We start from the raw sequence: 21470 nt of genomic DNA on the forward strand, positions 1-21470 counted from the left end.
TTAAAACACAAAAAGGGCTGAGGGACTCAGGTGAAAGCGCAGACAGAGTAATTATGCTCTTCTCTTCCGAGAGACAAGAAAGGAGGTCTTGCTAATGTAATCTCAATTTTGGGGGTTTGAGGTTGGCTGGAGACTGAATAAAATGAGAGAAACAGAAGAAGGGAATAAGGGAATGAGAGAGAGCATCGAATGGAGGAAATGGAAAGATAGGGACATTTCAGACTCGCAATAACGTCAGGATAACATTAATCCCCGGTTATGCTGATGTCTTCTAATTCCCTTATCTCTGTCCCAGCATACATTTGTATTAAAGTCACTGAAGTGATTCTCCTTTCAGCACAACGACTATGGAGAAGAGCATCAGATATACTAAATATGCTCTCATCCCGTTGTGTCAGTTCTGGTTTAAATGTTGCAGTACTTCTGCATCGATGAGACTGAGCTGAAAATCTCTTCGGCAGTGACTTGCAAAAAAGCTGTGATTTCATGTGATTTATAGTCCACAGACTCTATTAAAGGCAGCTGAAATACAACCAAAGATCATTTCTGACAAAAAAGAACATTTCCTTTGTTTATGTTCATGCCTATGACTGAGTAAATCTTTGTATGAGCACAGCAATTGATGGAGAGCAACAATGAGGATCCTTGCATATGATACAGAATGTGTGAACTTTGTTTTAGCTCTCTGTGGTTCTGTGTTCTGAGCATTATGTGTATATTATTATCTGGAATAACCAAACTGAAACAAACAGATCTTCAGCTGAAGCTACATATGGTCCTGCTTGTGTGAAAAGGAATTTAATCACTCACACACTTAGCACTGCCATCCAGGGTTCGAATTGCAAGGGGGACTGGAGGATTTGACCTCCCTGATTTAAACCGCGACCCCCCTAAAAGAGGTAAAAACAACAGGGGTCTGTGAAACATTTATCTTTACCAGTAATTGGAAAGGCACACGTCAAAGAGAGTTCCTCTGCCAGGGCAAAAACCACTTTTCTCATTTACATGAGACACCCCCCCAGGGGTCCAAGCCTTATTTCCTCAACCTGGAACCCTTAATGTGTCCACCGACAAGCTGGAGGCTTCCTGCAAGCCTGATGGCAGCACAACACATAACAACTTTAAATGAAAGCCAGGAAAAGTGTCACTCATTTGTGCCCACACTGAATAGCAGCCGTGTTCTCTCTTGCCTGGAGAAACTAGCTTTCTGTGCTTTGTCATCAGTAGAACCACAGAGGACTCAGCAGCAGGAATTTACTTTCACCAAGGTTCCATCCGCTGTGGAAACATTTTACTGTGAGCCCTTCACGTCAAGCTGCTTCAAAAACCATACAGAGGCTGAGAGTGGGGTTTCCCTGGGCTTTTTTCTGTTGCTAGAAAACTCACAACCTTTAAGTCTGAATAATTGTTAAGGGATTTGTAAATTAAACCAGGCTGCCTTCAATCTCATTGTTTTAGTGCAAAACAGCGTAGCAACACGTAGCAGCGTAGGAACAATCTTCGTATTTACACTGTATATGTGTGTGTCTATAGAAAGGATTGTAATAATGCACTGTATTCATTTACAATTCCGCTTGGTTATTTTCATTTTATGCTAATTTCTGCTTTAAACGTATTACACTTTTTGCATCACTTTTATTTGGCAGTTATAAGTTACTTTTAAGAAGACTTTACACATGCATAATATAACAGGCTTTTAAAATACTGCACATTGTTTAGAATCAAATCAGTGGTTTCTAAAATGTTTGTCTCCTTGTGTCTTACAAAAAGCGATGTTTAATCAGGGGCACATTGCATATATTCCTTTTTAACAGCTCCACCAAGAAGCAATTTTTCTCTCTAAATTTCTTTCATAGATTAATTTTAACAAATCTTAAAATTATACAATTTCTCACGAAGATACAAAGATTTGAGTTATACCAACTGCAGACTTTATGTTAAACACACAAGATATCGTAAGGAGCGTAACACTATGCACTGCATCGGTTTCCCCTGAAAGTCCTCCTGATTGTCATTGTATAATTTACACTGTTTCCAGCAAAACAGAACACATTTAAGTTCAGCCAGAACTTTTAGTATGTCCAAAGTTTCCGCAGATCTCATGGCTTTCATTTAAACTGAAGAGCACCTGATTTTTTCCCTTGTGTGACTTGACGCGCTGAATGACTTGCTCTTTTTAGTTGATGCCAGACTCTGCAGCAGTTTTCAGTTAAATTTTTATAACCACTTATCAGTTGCAGCTGATTTGCAGATGAGAAGAAACACTGAAGCAGAAATGACCAAATACAAGCGATGGGACTGAAACCGTACAAAAAACAGCATTTGAACATGTGTACATAAAATAATTTTTGAGTTCTTTGTTCAGTTTGCCAAGTTATGTTGGAGGAACTTTACTCTGTCTGTATAGTTTGTATCCCAATTATCTACTATTCAAGTTCGTATGCAAATATGGTAATGCAAAAATAAGTAAAAAAAAAAAAAGAAATCAGTCATAAAGCATTTTTACACTTCTGGTCCTCCAGTGCTAAAGAATGTATCTTATATCCATCATTTTAGTTTGTAAGATTAGTTTGTTCATTTGTTAGCCAACATGTTTGGCTAATTTAACAGATTAAATTCACTAAAGACATTGACAGTCTGAATTAGTGTAAATTGTTTGACTAGTCATCCAAAAGTTTTAGTTTTCTCTAAAATCCAACAGTATGAACCCAATGCTGACACTTGAGGTAAATTCAGGATATATCCATGAAAAATTCAGGGAGTAGCAAAGTGGTTTAGTCCCCCTGTGTGGGGCTCGTCAAAAAAATTACCACAGTTTTGGATACTTATTTATGTGTTTTGGTCATGCATGAATTTGTGCATCAAGTGTGTGTGGAAATGTGTGTGTGAGGTTAATACATAAGAGCGAGGATGTATTCAAGCATACTTAATCATGTTTGTGAATCCGAGGTGGCTGGTGACTCAAAGAATTGGGGATGACAAAGGTGAAACCAAATCATGACTTCCTGTTATTTTACATTATTTGGCCTCTTAGCTTTACTTTCTTTTACTAAATGAAAAATGAACCAATAAAAGAATGTTACTGCATGACATTTGCAAAGAATAGAATAATAATTATAAAAAAAACTGCTTCACTATTGACTTTGTATTTAGTTATGTGAATTTCAACCCACGTAAGCAACATTTGTCCATTCAAGATGCTGATAGGTGAAGCCCATTGCTTCACATGTCACATGCAGTATCTCAATGAAGATGCCCCCAGATGTCTCTTGCTACAGCTGCTTGAGAGTCCCGTACATATGGACCTCGGATTTCACTGGCAGAAACAAAGCAGATGACACCAATTTGGCTCTTTCATTTCATTTTTGTAGCATTTTATTTTGGATTTATTTGGCAGTATTATTCAAAACATTTTCCCGCCGCCTTCCAAGCAAAGGAAATGTTGCCAATGTTGGAAAATGTGTGACCTTACTGCTGATTTAGGGGAAATGTCAATTTGATTACAAGTTTGTTTTTTGTTTGTTTGTTTCCTAATATGCTAGTTTGTCATAGTCACTGTGGAGTCCAAAGTCAGTCCAATCCACAGTAAAATTGCCACCTGTTGGCAGAGAGGCGCAGTGCATGGCCTCCTCCACCCTGAGGACAGGAGAAAGCCCACACTGCTTCACACAGCAGAGCAGGAAGGACTGTTCAGCTGGATCACACCTTAGAGAAGCTGCTGGTATGAATGAACTCACACAATTTTGGTAAATGCTTGATTTTGATGATGTTTGGTGTTGAAAGAAGTAAGAAAGTATTTTGGTTTCATGCATGATCGTCAGCAGGCCTGTTTATGTTGAGCAGCAGTCTACAGCCCTGCTCCAATTTGTTTGTCTTTGCTACATATTGATTTTTGTGTTTAATGGTAAAGATGGATGAATATTATTTTGATAAATGTTAGATATTGAATTGATGAGGCCTGATAATAAAATATTTGCACTTTAAAAAAACACTTAAAGTTAAAAGTTTAAAAAGTAAATTGCTTAAATATCCAAAATATATTTATATCATCATATATATATAGTGAGAGAGCGAGAGAGAGAAGTAATTTCCAAATTTTATCTTCCAATAATAGACTGACATAACAAAAATAAATAATGTATGTCATATTGAGACCAGGAGAACAGCAGTAGCTCATTTATTTATCTCTTGGCATTTCTACTTTAATTCTAAGAGCATTAGTAAAGCTAGACAGGAAAGTCAGTGGAGATGTTGGAGCATTTAAAATCTGAATTTCCAGTAAGGACTTTTTCCCAAAGATGAGAGAAAAATTACACAATTACGCAGAATTTCTGTAACAGCTTACTAAGAGCGATCGCCTCTACTTCATTTTAGTGTGCATGTCAACTTGAGAGATTAATCTGGTGTGTGTGTGTGTGTGTGTCTGTCAGGCTACAGGGAGTGCATCTGCTGCCATCTGAAATTTAGCCGGAGAGGTTTCTGAATCAGCAAACCAGAGGGGCTCTGACTCAGCTCACAACTGGTGGGTGGTATCTGAGATGTGTGTGAAGTCTGCAATACGGGTGATGTCGTGTGTAAAGGACCCACGTGTTTGTGGCGAACATGTGAATAGGTGAACAGGCAAACGAAGATGGTGATGATCATAGTGTGTAAGTCATTTACTGTGAATGCCAACCCTAGTCTGAGTTATAGAAGTAAAAAATCTGATCATTTTATAAACAACTCCAATACAATCCGTACGTACTCAGAGTGCTTTGACTCATCGCTATAGGATTTGCATGACCTGAACTTGGAAATAAATTTCCCTCATCTAAACTACAGGAAGTTTGTGTTAGGCCTTTGTGACACAGGTTGTTATGTCACATCAACATGCTTTTGCAGGTCATCGCATAGATTTATTTTATTTTTTTCATCCAGATATCAAAATCACCTAAAGGAGGGAATCTTTGAAACTACAGAAAGAAGCAAGAACCAACGAACAAACTAACTAAATAAATGAACAAAAGAAAGAGGGATGAGATAGGGGGATAAAGAGAGGGAGACCTGAAAAGACAAAGGAAGTGGAAGAAATGTCCCCTGAAGTGCTTGGCTCATATTTAGACCGACCGTCGGGCAGAGGAGTCGGCCTTACCACTAGGTAGGCGTTCTAGATGCCTACTTTTGTCTTTTGGCTCTAAATGACACAGAAGTCTCCTCATCTGAATGAAGACCAGAATCCACTCTTTAACCTTTGACCGTTGTTATCAACACTTCTTCTTCCTTAAAGTAAGGAAGATTAAACCTCTAATGCCAGAGTAGTCTGAATTTATCTGGAGCCATTTAAAGTGATTCATGTGTGGTGAAGCCATATAATAATGAGATATTGTGCTTATAGTGAGAAACAGAAAGGGCGCGAAGGTTTTCTTTTCCAAGTTATGTCACACCTCTTGTTTGTAACACAACAGAAAAGAGCTCCATTGTTTAAAATATTCCCAAGGCTGTTTTCTGCAATCTGTGGTTGCAAAAAGGCTCTGTCTCCTCCCATATTTTGGCTCATCACATAGAATGTCAATTCCTTTTTTTGGGGGGAAAAAAGTTAAATGTAAAATAAAGACAGAAATGAACTCAGGCTCACTCATCTGCGTATCACACACCATTCAGCAGGTTTCTGAGCTCAGATTATAAGGAAAAAAGAGCAGCGTAAATTCTTGGTTGACTTGATATGAGGTAAAAAAGGAAAATATAGGAAGTGGACAAAATCACCCTGGCTGCAAACCAAACCTCAGGGAAAATGATATCACCGACACTTCATAAGAATAGGTCAACAATCTGAGCACTAAACCACCAAGCAGAGTGAGCAAAGTTCAAGTTTCAGACTCTCAGAAATAGCCCAGGGGTTATTTGGCCCCCATTTTTTTATCTACAGTTTTATCTGGCATGTCAAGAATAAGACCTCATCCACTATAAATGGCCACAAGGCTCAAATTTTGATGTTTATGCTTTATAGATTAGATTTAAGTTGATAACAATTTCACAAGATCTTAAATCATAGTGGCATTCATCTACTGTCGCTTTTATTCCAACAGGTCTTTTGATGTCAGAGTTAAAATTCAACACAGTCCTTGGTGGAAATAACAGATTCCTGAACATCTAATACCTTTACTAGCATTTCAATTTAGTTTTAGCTTTTTTTGGCACACTGTCTCAAGTGGATTTTTGTCAGTAAAAGATAAGAGTTTCCAAACTGAAACCTCATGACGTTTATCTGGTTTGACTGATAATTGACAAACAGCAGGTTAATTTAACATGCATGTGGTCAGTTTAGCATGCTGTTCTGATAAGTCTGTGCAGTTATTTGTGCGAGCGTTGATATAAGCAGTGGGAGTGCAGGTCCATGTGGGGGACAGGAAAGACACCGACAACTTATTTCTTTGCTCCTGATCTTAGAACGGACATTCTGTGTCTTTGAAAAGTCTTTCAAATAAATAGAATCACAAACGCTGAAAGAATTCAGTCTAAATATGACGGATCATCTGTAATAGTCTTTGAACTTGCAGTCCTCTCAGCAGCACAAATAAATGCTCAAACCTTTGGCCACCAGGTTAGAAAACATCAGTATAGCTCAGTTAGGAAGGAACCAACTACACAGCAAACACACACACACACACATTAAGAAATCTGTTTTAGTGTTATAATGGGATCTGTCATTGATGTAACATAAAATATATGTTTAACTATAATCCATAACTGCACTGACCTCAGTATTTGGCCCTCACAAAGGCATTGGGCATACGTATAGAGAAACAAGCCCACACACACACAGTCTGCAGGCACATTCCAATTGTGTGTTGTTATTATCTGTCAGAAACAGGTGTGCTTGCAGCTTAAATCATCTGAGGAGAGAAAAGGACGGATGACCTACATGTTAGCAAAGGCATGACCTCAATGTTGATACTCCCTTCATCCCTCCTTCCCTTCCCTTGTTTCTCTTTCTCTCTTTTCCCTTCACCCCTACTCGCCTCCTCTTGGCTTCCTTATTCCTGCTCCTTACCACCATTTTCCTCTCTTGTAGTGACTCAGCATTTTCTCTACTGTTGACTGTTTCTCACTCAGGCCATCTCTCTCTCTCCATTCATAGAGCGGAAATCTCTTCTGGCACATCATATCGCCCCTATCCTTTTTTTTCTCCTAAAAATAAAATCTTCTAACTTATTAGCATTAGCAAAATTAACGTCAGCTTTACCAAAGTATGTTGTAAAATAATGTAAAATATTTCAGTGTGACCAATAAAGAGAAACAGATTTATAGCCTGCATCATCACATCATGGAGTGACACAGCAGTGATACAGCACAAGATAGATTACTTGACTGTATTACTATACAGTGCAGTATACTGTAAAGTATAAGACTATTTTAGACTATTATATTTTGGTCCTAAGTGTGTTTTATTGTTGTAAAAACTTGTCAATACTGCAGGAGTCTTTTTTATCCCATTCACTTGTTGATGGCAAAATTGACACAGTTACAGTTCTCTGGTTTGCAAGCTATCTGTGTGTAATGGTGACCAGAGAGCAAAGTCTTCCTCATTAAATGGTCACTATGGTTTCCTAGATAATCAACCACTTTGTCTGTTCTGTGCTGCTTAACGTTGATGTTTGCTTTGAGTTTTTCTTGTGGCATGATGTATTCTTCTTCTTATTTGACTGTAATTTATTTGGGACCAGCCTTTGTGAGGGCTGTGCTGAAATCTGTTTAGCTGATTATCTGAGCCTCATGGCCAATAATTTTCCTGTTGGCAACACACACCTGGTAGAAGCTGGGCTCCCTGGCCTTAAGCTGTTTATGTCATTTTTATTGCTCTTTTTGGATCATAATTAATGGCAGACATCGGCCCAAATCAGCTTGGCAGCTATTGTTCGTTGTGTTTTGGACTCCAAGGATGCTCTTATAAATTTAAGTGTGCAGGCTTTCAGTTGTCCTCATAATCTTGCTTTGTCAGGGCACTGCACAAAATAAAATGGATTTGATCATTTGTGGCTAAGTTTGGTTTGGGAAATCAGGTCTGTAATGTGTGTGCAATTATCTATGTCAATATATATAATTTGCTCATTCAGTCTAAATGGTCAATGAAAACAGCAGATGACACTTTTTCTGATGCTCTGATATCTTCATGCCTATTTTTCTCAATTTAAGGCAGAGCTTAATCTGACTTTGCAATCTTCTATTGATTTCTCTCTCAGTGTACAACACACAGGTGAATATCAAAGAAATGCCTTTTCTCTGTCTCCTGTTTTGCTCCCTGTTGACTTCCTCATCTGGGTGAAAAGCAGTATGGCTGCAATCTTCCCAAAGCATCAAAGAACTGCCTCTGCGCAGTTCACTCTCAAGATTTTGGCTTTTCTGTCTAGTTCTTCTCTTCCCTTCATCTCTTCAACCTATGACTGCCCCCTCCCTCGGGCTCGCATCATTTCTGTACCTTCTCTGCCTCATCATCCCTGTTTCTTTTCAAAGCCAGAGGCCTTCTCTCCATCACAAGCTGTCTCCCTTCATCTATCTCCTCCCTCCTCACATCAATATTCCTCAATCTTTCCCTCTCCCCGACAAACACAGCGACCCTTCAGTCTGCTGTCGTCCCTCTGCCTCCAGACTTGTCGCCATCTCTCTGGCTCGCTCGTGCTCCTTCTCTCTCTCTCCTGTGGGTAAAAATGACCCATGCTTCGATCATGCTCTTGTCATTTTGTCATTATTATGCCCTCTGAACCTTTCTCCATCTCCCTCTGTGTCCCGTCTCCTCTCTTCTTGACACTCCCGCTCTCAGTCTCATCCTTCAGTTCATCTTACCCTCCTCTTCTCATCTCTCCTGCGAAGACAAATACTCCCATCAGTCTTAAGCCATCTCTCAAAAACAATACCTCTCATCCTTGCTCCTTCGGCCTTTTGTGCCATCTCTTTTTCTCCTTCAAGATGAAATGCCCATTTCCATTCTTTTTCTCCTCCCTAAAAACTGACCTGCATATTTGCAGTAGATGGCTAAGTGTAAGTGGACATCCTGTGTATACCTATACAGTGCTTGTGCGTGTGTTTTGTGTGAGCATCTAAATCACAGAGCATGTGCTGACCATTATAGTGTAATAACAGCCTCCACTCCTGTTGGAAAGGTTTCCATGTTTGCAATCTGTCTGGAGGGATTTGCCCCCATTCAGTCATAAAAGCATTAGTGAGGTCAGGCACTGATGTTTGGCTGTATTGGAGTTGCTGCTTCAATTAATCCCAAAGGTCTTTGATAAGGTCAAAGCTCAATGCAGGGAAGACAAGTTGTTCTACACAACAACGGAAAAAAAGATTCATTTGTGTGCATCAGTGTTCACACAAGGGCACTGTAATTTGATTGTTGTGGAATAGAAGAATGGAATGGGATAGACATAAACTATCGTAGAACTAAAGTACAGAAATGTATGAATTTCTGGTGTCCACACCATGTTTATATTTGATAGATGCCTCATACTTCTTGTGTCCCTCTTTGTTCCTCTGGCTTCATTATTTCTTTCTTTTTTTTGTATGAGCAGATCACAAATGTTTCTTTCATTACTCTTTTGCTTTGCTCACGCTCTTGGAATCAGACTGTGGACGTCTCTCTCTCTCTCTCCAGCAGCACCGCCTCCTCTAGTCCATTTAGACTTTCTCACCTGGAGTCCTGTGCTGCGATCCTGAAGGTCTTGACTCTTTCATTCCAAATTCAGCCTTGTTGTCTCAGATTTTTTTCCCCAGTCATAACAGTGTGAATGTCCATGTCCATCTCACGTCTCACAAGATCTCTTGCTTTTCATCTCTCCTTCTCTCTCTGCTTTCACCCATCTATGAAAGAAAAGCTTTTGTTCAATTCGTCTTCAGCCAGTCTTTATCTTGTTGGTCACACCTCAAGCACCTTTGTCTCAGTTAAGCCTCTATTCTCACTGTCCCTGATTCTATCACACACCGGCCCTCCCTCTTTCAGTGACCAATGCACCATTTTTGCATTATTCATTCCTGCTCTTGATGCTATTCCCTTTGCCCTTCACCAGCCGAGCTTGTCATGATGAGTTATTGATGGAATATCCGGTCATACATTATAACGGCTTTTGACTGGTTTCACTTTTTAGTTAGACAGCATGGACAGCACAAGTTTAAATAATAAAACATTTTGTGAAAATGTGTTTTTTTTAATTTATTTTTTTTATATTTTTATATAATTGTTTTCTTGCTTCCTGATATATTAACTTCAACCTGCTGTCCTAACAGGGAGGCTTGTTCTCCTTGTTGATGCAATAATAAAATGTGCATTTTAGCATTAAAGAATTTATTTACTACCCTAAAAGGATCTACTGCATACTTGGATTAGACTTCTTTGAACTGTGATTGTTTACTCTAACATCTCCTGCAGCATTTTCCTCTTTTTTGTTTAATCTAATTCAAGCTTATCCTGCCTTCTTTAAATGGGCTTGTGTAGTGTAAGTGTTGCGCACATTTCATTAACAATAATTGGTGTTGCACGTTATTGAGCATTACTGTATGTTTTACTGTATAATTGGTCAGTAGTTTGAATTGACTTTTTTCTTCGCAGTACTGCAATTAGTCTTCAAATACAAAGAAGGTTCTTGAGTGTTGTTTCCATCCAATCTATAAAACAAAGTAACTAAATGACAAAAGATTTTTTTCAGTTTTATATATAGACTTAAGCTTATGAATAAAAACATGATGGCAATGAGAGGGACACTAATCATGTGGTATTTTTGACCAAATATTTGTCAGACTTAAAGAGATTAAGAGAAAAACTTGCCTGACGAATGAAGTCCAAGACACTAAAAACTGTTGCATCCAATCACGGGGTTTTGCACCCAGTAAGCAGGATGAGTGAGGCCATACGCAGTTTTCACTCACAGTGACATCTGTACTGAAACAGTCTGATGCCGTATGTGTGCTTTTGTGTTTGGATGTGGGTCGGTGTGTCAGATGTGGGAGATGGTCTTGCTTTGGAAACTTGTAATTCACCCAAATTACACACATGCAGTATTTTGTTGCAGTTGTTCATTTTATGTGCCCCAGAGTCAAAGTGTGGCCCCTGCAACAAACAGCCTGAGAGCTTTTGCTCTGAAGTGTAAAACTGAAAAACAGATGAGAATGCTGCAGCCAGATTCTGGCGGTTTAAGATGTATAAGGACAGGAAGATTGTGCGTATGTGTGTGAGTGTGTACAACTACAATTGTCCCATTAGCCCAGTTATTTAGCAATCTGTTCCTCATCAAACCCCACCTCCCTAAATACTTCCTGCCACCAAACAGGCTAAATGTTAAAGCTTGGAGGAGATCTTGTTTTCATGATCATGAAGGAGTGTGTGTGTGTGTGTGTGCGTGCGTGCGTGTGTGTGTGTGTATGCACAATATTAAGGGCTGACTGTGTTTTTGTCACCGATTGCTCTGCATTAGGAACTTAAAGTGTGTATGCTTTTGCAGTTTCTGTTGTCAGATTATGTGTGCACAGAAGCCTAAGTGTGTATGGGTGCTCATATGCAGGTCCAGTTCTTCCTCCCTGTTTGGAGCCTTGTACCCAGTTATGAGTAATTTTGACCATATGGCATGCAACATGACTTACTCAAACCACTTACTGACTTACTGTGCTACAGTAGAGACACACATACAGAACAGCATCATCTGGTACATTACCACTCCGCCTTAGTTCCCCCTCTGGGATCAGAGAAAGATCTACATTTAGATACAAGGGCATAGTACAGACATACAGAGATTGGGAGGCTTAGAGTCAATTAGTCAGTGGTCAGTGCGTGTTTTTGTGTGGTGAACACTCCCAAGCATAGGCAGCATTTCATCCCCTAGAGGCACACAACAATTATGTCCTGTGCTACTGAAAACATGCATTTATAATATCATAAAAATAATATGCACCGAAATTTGTCCCCGCGGTTCAGACATTTATGGCCACGAACAAGCGTTCAGCTACGTTTCTGTACTGTGCTCATACAGACATATTCCGTTTGCACATCGTCGCCATTGTCTTCACACTAACAGCAGCATAAATACCTCTGCTTTAAAAACTATTCCTCTCTCACTCTCCATCAGACACCTACTCTTCGCGGCTCTTAATGTAATAGTGTTGTCATGCTGTGTAATTGCTGTTTTGCCAGTGCAAACTATTGTGGTAGCTGAAACCACATCTAAGCCAAACAGAGCAGAGCAGCAGGCGACTCACAAACCACAGTGATTTTCTTCTCTCTTCTGTTTTTCCTGAACAGGTACTGAGATTACCCGGAGGGACACACAGATAGATGATCAGCTTCGACTGGTGGAACAGTATTGGCTTTTTTTTTTTGGACTGGTTAGTTTGAGTGTTTATTAACTGTTTCAGATGTGGAAGGTATTAGATATAGGTATAGAAATTTACACCTGTGAAATCTAAACTTAAAAAAGAAAATTGTTCATTGTAAAACTTTTTTGGCTAGTCCTTTTGCATGTTTTATTACTTCCCTGGTCACACAGCCGAAGGGCTTTCCACTAATTGCAAACAATGTTAGCTTTCATTTTGAGGAAATAATAAAAGGCATAAACTGAGATAAGAGGGCAAAGGGTGCATGCTGCGTCGAGCATGGGCTGTAGATTATAATGGTATGTGACAGCTTTACCACAGAGGTCAGCTGTGGTTTGCACAAAACCTCAGCCGAACAGAGTAGCAACATGGCTGCTGCCTGGCCACAGAGACGCTGCCTTGATTTTCATGTATATAAATAGATATTTACGACAGTACGATCCTGCTGCCAACGAACAGCAATATAATAAAAGGCACAGGGCTGTTAGATAACTTCAAAGTCATATTTCACCATTTGAGCATTCTCTAAGACAAAACACAAATTATTTCCTTTTAGTGGTCAAAAGTCCAAAAGTCAGGTTTTGGACATATACAGATGCTGCAAGTTTTATTATATAATTTATTTTATATCAGCTGTGATATTATCATTACAGCTAGTGGGCAGCCATTTCTTTCACTCTTTCTGGAAAAGGGTTTCATGTATGTACATCATGTAGCACATTGACCTGACCTAGCTTAAACCGTTAAACAGCTAGCTTAGCTCCCTCTTAATGATAAACGTATTACATCCCATATATCATAAACCTTGAGAATCTAATTATATGGAGCACTTTCTTACATTGCAAAAAGTTTTTCTTCTTTTTTTATGTCAAGTTAGAAAGAATGGCTTCCCGGTTGCATCACCATATAATGATAATATATACTATTTAATAATAAACACTAGTAAGTTATCTATATTTCATCCAACCTGCAAATCAAATTAGAAAATTAAATTGCTTCAAATGTTAGAAGTTTCTCATAATGGTTTACCTGAGGGTGATATTTCTGTCCTACAGGAACTGGAAATATATGCAACTGAAAGAACCATTGTTGTGTGTGTTTCGTGCGTTACATTTAGTCTGTCTTATAGTACTAGAGTTCAAAAAGTGAACACATTTTCTGGGTTTGACATTGGTAGTAAATTCAAACTGCAGTGACAGCTAATTTCAAAGATGGAACAGCTCCATAACCTACAGTATATTTTCCATATCATCCAAAAACAACTATGCGACCAAACTAATTGAGTGTGTAATAAACTTAATTCACAATATACTTCTGGTGTGTTTAAGGCAATGTGCACTACTCCCCTCATTTCAAGCTCTATGTGTGTTTATTGTGCATCAGACGGAGGGATATAAAAATGCCTTATGGCACCTCCTGAAACATTGACCTTTACAGAAAACCACTGATCTGTTAAAAACAACATGATGTATGATGTGGCACGTGTGTACAAAATCATTTGTGATGTTTTCACACTTGTGCGCACATCAACGTTCGTATGCAGTTATGCATGAACATGGTTTGAGAGAGACGTGATGTACAGTCGATACGATTCTATCATTAACTCTGATGTCCGGCCAAATTTTGATATGTATGGTCCACTGCATGATTTACTGTTAGAGATATAATGGAGTGGCTACTGTAATGAACTTGCTTAGTGTGTGATGCATGGGTCTCTGCCAGAGGGGGTGAAGTAAATACTAAGTGTGCGATGGCAATGATTATTGTGATGTTGATGATGATGATGATGATGATGACATTTTCCTCCTCACTTACAGATGCGCGTGAGTTTCTGGCGGGGGGCAAGAAGAGGGAGGAAAGGAAGGAAAGGGAGCAACTCTAGCATGCCACTGTAGCAAACTTTGATGTTTTGACAGCCAGCCACTGCTGGGGGGACAATGCAAGTGTTGCTGATGATGACAATAATACTAAACGACATGGTTGATGGAGAGGTTCCCACAGTCTTTAAGCTCCTATGATTAGTGAAAATCTGAACGTCCTTGTGGCCACAGTAAGGCACCCTGCTGGCCAACATTCATCCTGCCGTTGTGTCTGTGGGCAATGCATTTCTGCAGCTGATAATGGGCTCTTATCTTTCAGAAGGGGGTGAGGTAAAAGGAAATTCTTTTTGTGAGATTGCTAATTTGTATTTTTTATATTTTCATATCACCCACAGGAATGGGAGATGTAAACATGTTTGTGGGTATTCAAGAAGAGGAGAGACAGCGATGAAGAAATTGGAGGTCAGAAAGGAGAAACCAGCCAAAAGGATCGGTATCATAAATACTGTGAAGAAGAATCCTCATCATGCACAACAGGAGAGCTAAAACAGCTAAACCCCCCCAACACACACACACACACACACACACACACACACACACACACACACACACACACACACACACACACACACACACACACACACACACACACACACACACACACACACACACGGTCAAACTACTTGTTTCCAAACACAGTCCAACTCTGCCCTCTAATGGTGGAGATTATTTTCAGCTCAAATATATGCCCTCTATAGATTTGAATACCACAGTAAGCAAAGTGCAAATAAAGTAATGATTTTAATGCTTCATGTACGCAAAGACCTGTTCACATCATGAGAAAAACTAGCACCAGCTGAACAGATCCTTCATTTGGTTAACCTCACGTAAGGCAGACTTCCCTTTGTGACAGCCACACCTCTGCATACATACAGTGTTAAAATGCACTAATCTCTTCTGTTAATCTCTAACCTCTTCATCTTGAATTAACTTCAGATTTTTTTCAAAAGTATTTAAATTAATTTAGTGTGTCTTCATTTAAATAGGAATTTTTAAATTTAATCATTAAATTGTACAAAACAATATGACTAATTACATGACTAATAATGGATAACTCATTGCAGAGCTTCTTTATATAAAATTTTTACACCAAACTGAATTTACTTTGAAAGTCTCCTGGAATGGTGAAAGCACCTGAATACACCCTGAACCATAAAAATGTAGGGATTATTTTTCTGTTAAACGTATGGTGTGTCCTCTTTGCAGCCACAGAAGGGAAAAGTACCACAGCACGGCTGAAGCCAAGGCTTCCACAGTATCTTTTCCCAAGTCATCTGTCTTTGTACGCTGGGTGCATCTGAGCCAGCAGGTGAATGAATATCATCAGACCCCTGCTCCTTTGTGAGTGTACTTTGATGCCGCTCCACAGCTTTGGCAGTCTGCTCAAGGATTTCAGCATATCTTGGCTCAGTGTCAGGGGTCAAGGGGTGTGATTCTGAAGGGTCGTAGAGAATGTCGTATAACAGTGGCGGATTGTGATGTGTCACATGTGCTCCATGACACTGACACACCTTAGTGTCATAGCATCCACCAGCTCCCGGTGGAGAAAAGTTGGGAGTGAAAAAGTGAACCTTGAAGACCGACTCACCTGGAGGAAAAAAACAAAACAAACAAACAAAAAAAAAAACACATGGGGTAACACGTAATCATCATGCACTGAGAAAATTAAGACTGGTCCGAGAAAAATTGCTCTGAATTTGATTTGGTTTAAAAATTTGAAAGTGCCATGTCATTTAACAAATATGTTTGCTTCATGGAACTTTAAGAAGATAGTTGGCTTTACCCTAAAACTTTGGATGGTGGGAGGAAACCCACGCAAGCACGGAGAGAACATACAAACTCTGCACTGAAAGGTCCCAGGTCTGGGAACCGAACATGCAACCTTCGTGTCATGGGGCAATGGCACTAACTACTATACTGCTATGCTTTTCAGCTTCAGATTTTTCAGATAGTCGTAATCCAGCAAACAAGTCAAAAGGTTTGCACTCATGATAGTTCGTTTTTTTTTTTTTTTTTTTTTTTCATGAGAGATAAAAGTACAGTTTGTTTTCTATTTTGAAGCTCAATTTGCCCAGATGGTTTCATGCAGAGTAAATAATAAGAAGTTAGTCGATCAACAGTATTTGATGGATGTGGACTTACTGCCCGGTGGGTGCCAACGAACTGCGTTCAGGTAGATGCCGCAGTAGTGGAACATGAATTCATGCTCTGATCGATCCACTTTCCCCTCCAACAGTGGCATGAGGTTATAGCCATCTAAATGTCTGGGAGAAAGAGAGATACAATAACGAATCGTAGATGGTAGAGAGCAAGGTTTGCTCTCATTTCCATTTTGAGGGAGTTAGAATAAATGTAATTAGGGTTAGGGGCTTGCCATTACTGAAGTGACATATAAAAGTGAAGTATGTTAGAAATACAGGCCCATTATGCAAAGTAACATGTGAAAGTAACATGTAGAGGAAAGTGAGTAGCAATAGAGAATAACAAAACACTTGAATTTTTTATGCTCAGGTTTAAAGTAATTGTATGGTCTTTCAAACCTTTCAAAGAAACTTGTGAGATGGATGAATGACAAATACAGAATATAGTGAAAGCAGAGATATCGGTCAGTCTATACCTGTCTGGTTGTGTGTCCTTGGCTAAATGCTGCAGGGTTGGGTACAGGTCCATAAGACTAGTGGGCTCATCTACTACCCTCCCAGCTGCTAGTCGGCCCGGCCAGCGGAAAATACCAGGTACTCTTATACCACCCTCCCAGCCCCCCATAGCCTTTCCTCCTGGAGGGTACACAACAAATCTTTATGCATCAGGGAAACATTTGAATATACATGAAAAGATTACAATAATTTTTGTAAAAAGTTCAGGATATCGATTACCTCTATAAATGCTGTTCCAGCCTCCTCTCTGGCCAATTTTTGAGTTAGCATCCTCTATGTGCCCACCATGGTCTGATGTAAAGTAAATCAGGGTATTGTTGGCCAGGCCAAGGGAATCCACCGTCTCTGTCACCTTGCCTAGAAAAAATATGAATGTAGCATTAGAGATTGGTTGGTGAGGTCATTACATTATATAGTGAGTTTATTACAGAGGAACCTGTTCTGGCTTTCATGATGGTTTAAGTATTATTCACGTCTATGAAAATTACATTGCTCGTGTAAGTGGAAGTACGGATGAGAAAATAGTGTTAATAGTCATCCAAAGAAACACCTTATCTGCAGATCAGCTGAAAGAAAACCATGTTGTCCTACTCACATGTCATGTCAACAAAGCTTCCGTTTTGTTAATGGCGAACTTCATTTGTTAACCACTCTCAAACTAACACTAGAGGTCCCTGTATAATACTTAACGATGCATGCTAATATTAAACCATCTGCTTTGATACCCCGACTCACCAATGATCCAGTCCATTTCCTCCACATTGTCACCGTAGCAACCATGGCGACTTTTGCCAGCAAAGGCAGAGGTTTTAAAGAGTGGTGTGTGTACATGTGCCAATGAGAAGAAGAGGAGGAATGGGCGATCAACGTTTCTGTGGAAGAATATTTAAAGTATTATTTATATTAATGATTTTGAGTCATGTCACATGAATGTATGATAAGAATGAAGTGAAACTGCATTTATCACATTAACCAGTGCTTTAGTATAATAAAAAAAAAAAAAAAAAAAATCACATACCTAATACCCATTTTCTCATTATAAAAACTGAAAATCTTCAACACTGTTGGGAATCAATGTTGTATCTGTCATCTGGGCAAGTCTTGTTAATTGCTAATCAGACGACAGTTGTACATGAAACTTCTCTGTTTATGTTACAAATATGACTAGCAAGGAGCTGAGGTTTAATACTCTAAATTCTTTTATAGGAATCTTTTTGTTTTACAGCAGAAATGTGTTATTTTACTGGTGCATTCATACCTCCTTATAAAATTTTGTGCTTCTACCAGCAACCTCTGGGGTAGCGTCTCCGTTGTCATTGGCTGTTCAATCACATCTTGGTTCCTCATGATGATACAGTTCCAGGTTGGCAGGAGTTTAAAGGGCACATACCACACAGCAGTTGCTAGGATACTGAGAAAGAAAAGTGCGAGCAGGAGCCAAAGACTGATATGAAGGAGGCCGCAGACACGGACACACACCTGAAATAACACATCCACACAGAAAATGGAACCACAATCTTACAATGCACAGCCACATAATATACACCTTCCAGCAACGTACATGTGCTATCTGGTAATACAATGACAAAAATTCACAATTTGTATTCTGTTAAGTTATTTTTAAAAATGCTGAAAGCAATAAATAAAACATTTGCATATATATGTTTGCATATGAAAATGTAATATATAGAAAGTGACAAATGAATTTAAAGAGGTTGATGGTGTTGTTAGAGAGGTTGTGTTTTAATATAGATGCTACTCTTCAACTGCTGATTGTAAAATATCCAGGTTTAGAACAACCGGGTGTTTTTACTTTTACATCTATTCATGTTCTGAATTAAACATTTTAATACCAAGGATATATTTCCTAAACGTGAGGGAATTAACCCAGTCAACTCAACACCTCGCTGGTAATGTCCATATGCAACATTAGCATCCCCAATGGCATCAGTTATTGCAGGGCTGTTTCTTTATATAGCACTGCACATGTAGTGTAACATAAATGGCACTTGTGTTATCTAGGCTGTGCTGCAATTCCATTAATTTGCCACGAGATGATCTCATAATCCAGAATCAAAGTAGTTAATTTTGCTTTTGAAACCAGCAGTACATATACACAGATTAGCATAGAACTTTAGATCAGAAATTTGTTTTGCATGTCACGCATCCCTGTGGGCCACCATAAATTGTTGCAGTACTTTGTTTTGTGCTCATTTATTTTTCCTCTTCAGAACAGATGCCTGTTTCAAGCTATCTTGCTCACTCTACCTGCAGCACAGCTGCTTCTCATTTGTCTTAGTTACCATTGCCAGGGCCTTACCAAATTTTACTTTCGAAATGATTGTGCTTTCCTCTTAAGCAGGGATCTGGCTGATGTGACTGTGCTTCACAATTGCAGCTTCTGTTGCCAGTCTTTTTTCAAACCCAATGGCTCATGTCTAAGAGATTGCACGTTAGTTTGCTTTGGGGCGAACAGCAACTCTTTGTTTTCCAATTTCATCCTCGTTGTCTAGCAACCCAGATGTACGTGTCTGTTTAATTCCTTTTTGTCTTTAATTTGGATCTAGACCTGTCTTTTTTTTTTCCACTTTTATCTGTGTGTCTCTCTTAGATTTTTGTGTGATAATTTCTAAGGAGAGAAAAAAAGAAGAGCTGAAATCGCAAAGAATCTCTCTCACCAGTGTGAAAAGACCAACTCCAAGAATAATGACCATATTTTGGAGAGTGTGCTGTAAGTCTGCCAGAACATCACTCTCCTCTCCGGGCATGCAATCATTGAAAAGTGTAAAGGGCAGGCCATAGAAATAGCTGAAGCCGTGCTGGTTAGGGTGATGACAATGATCCCCTCTGTATTCACAGTTCACACCTAGGTGCCATTTACCTGCAAGCAGAGAGACACAACCAGAAATGCATAAAGAGAATATGGATACAGTTCATATACACTTTGCAAACCAGGTTTTTGTATTCATTATTGCAAACAAAGAAGAATAAGGAGGAGACACCATCAGCAACGCACTGCCACCTATGTTTGCATAGCCTCCAGCCATGAGTAGTCACACAATAAATTATCTATTGTGTGCCACAATGTACAGATGATTTGATTGATCTACTGAAATGTCAATAATGGTTTTTCTAGTTTTCCCAGGGAAAGGTTAGGCGGTATTCCATGATGAGGAAATAAATGCTTGACATTAAGTTATCTCACCCACTAGGCCGGTGGTGTACCCTTGTTCTTGAAGCCTCTTTGCGAAAGTTGTCTCACTTCGTGGGAGCCCCCCCGAACCGCCAAGGAAGAGCAGCACCTGCACACGGCCTGTGCTGCCCAATCCTACTCAAGACACACACACGGAAAAACAAAGACAACAAAAACATTTCAATCAGGCAATGTTTAAAAACAAGACAAGACAAACAGTCCAACATCATGAGTATCAGTCACCTGAGCGGAGTGCATAACGCCCTGTCATGAAAGCAGTTCGGCTCGGGGTGCAAAGAGGTGCAGCTGCAATGTGTTGAGTCAGCTTAACCCCCTCAGAAGCCAGTCTGTCTATGTTAGGGGTCCTACAGGGACAGAGCAGGTGAGGCACATTACAGTCACAGTGCGTTCCATCTGGCACAGTAAACAAGAAGAGTAAATAACAACAACATAAATGGTTGAGCAGAAGAAGGGGGACACGTGGTAGAGTTTACCTGATGGTATCGTTACCATAGCAGCCTACATCACCGATACCCAGGTCATCAACCATCATCATTACAAAATTGGGCTTCCTGTCCACCTCTGCCCCTGTTACATAATTTCCTGCTGCCAGGAGCAGGAACAGAAGAAGGGTTGCCACCAAGGGGGACCTTACCATGGAAGATGAAAGTTGATTTTAATTCAATTTGTAAACACAAACAAAACTCATTTTGCATTTAACTTTGCAATTAACTGATGGCTCATACAAGATCTCTATTCATTATTATGATTATTTTCCAAAAAACACAAATGATTGCTCTTGGCAAATACCTAAATTGCTCCTCCAAATGTAACAGTTCTATTAGAGGCTAGTTATTATTTTAAATCGCTTCCTCTGATAGTTCCTCCTCCATTAGCAAACAACATGTCTAAATCGACTTAAAACTAAAAGTGGAACACCACGACCCATGTCCGTGTTGGATCTCCGGTGTGAATGGCTGGTCTTTCACTTTCAGACCCACAAAAACAAAGTGTGAAATTCAGTCCTGCGCGGCGCATGAAGTATACTATAAAACTGTCTGCTGTCCAAGACGGCCGAACATTGTTTTTGTTTATCTTGTTTATTTGTAGTGACTCATCAGCGTGTTTGGAAAAGAGTGGGCTCACCTCATCCTCGCACAACGACGCGGTTCTCCGGCGGACAGGGTGGCCCCGCCCCCTTCTATCCGTAACTGACGGACCTACCTCAATACACGGTGTAAATGCGCAGCAACAAAAACGTTGTAATGGTGTGGAGGGTGAGCAAACCTTCACTAAGCTCTTAACCATCGTCCACGTGACAGTACCGATTTTAGAAATGCAGCAGTATGAGTCTTTCTCCTGATGGGATGGTTTTGAAAGCGTTTTCAGTCTAGCAATATTTTGTGA

At 39.6% G+C, this 21470-nt stretch overlaps 1 protein-coding gene across 1 annotated transcript; it reads right to left on the reverse strand.

Moving 5' to 3' along the window:
• Window positions 1-14935: 14935 nt before the first annotated feature.
• On the reverse strand, window positions 14936-21253 carry arsh (arylsulfatase H). The gene is made up of 11 exons (XM_029530288.1): window positions 21210-21253; window positions 20558-20713; window positions 20307-20428; window positions 20076-20198; window positions 19549-19751; window positions 18129-18349; window positions 17606-17742; window positions 17090-17227; window positions 16831-16990; window positions 16356-16477; window positions 14936-15801 (listed from the first exon to the last, which is right to left on the reverse strand). Exons 1-11 carry the CDS (start codon window positions 21212-21214, stop codon window positions 15392-15394), a joined length of 1797 nt encoding a protein of 598 aa, XP_029386148.1. The 5' UTR covers window positions 21215-21253; the 3' UTR covers window positions 14936-15391.
• Between the last annotated feature and the right edge of the window lie 217 nt (window positions 21254-21470).

This window comes from Echeneis naucrates, chromosome 21 (assembly GCF_900963305.1).
Source record: "Echeneis naucrates chromosome 21, fEcheNa1.1, whole genome shotgun sequence".
Lineage (NCBI taxonomy): Eukaryota > Metazoa > Chordata > Actinopteri > Carangiformes > Echeneidae > Echeneis > Echeneis naucrates.

Excerpts from the sequence above, each read along its gene's own strand:
- arsh (XM_029530288.1), bottom strand. Across the intron at positions 19,752-20,075 it reads GTACACCACCGGCCTAGTGG|GTAAATGGCACCTAGGTGTG; the intron begins GTGAGATAACTT and ends CTCTGCTTGCAG. Across the intron at positions 16,478-16,830 it reads AAGGACACACAACCAGACAG|ACATTTAGATGGCTATAACC; the intron begins GTATAGACTGAC and ends TCTTTCTCCCAG.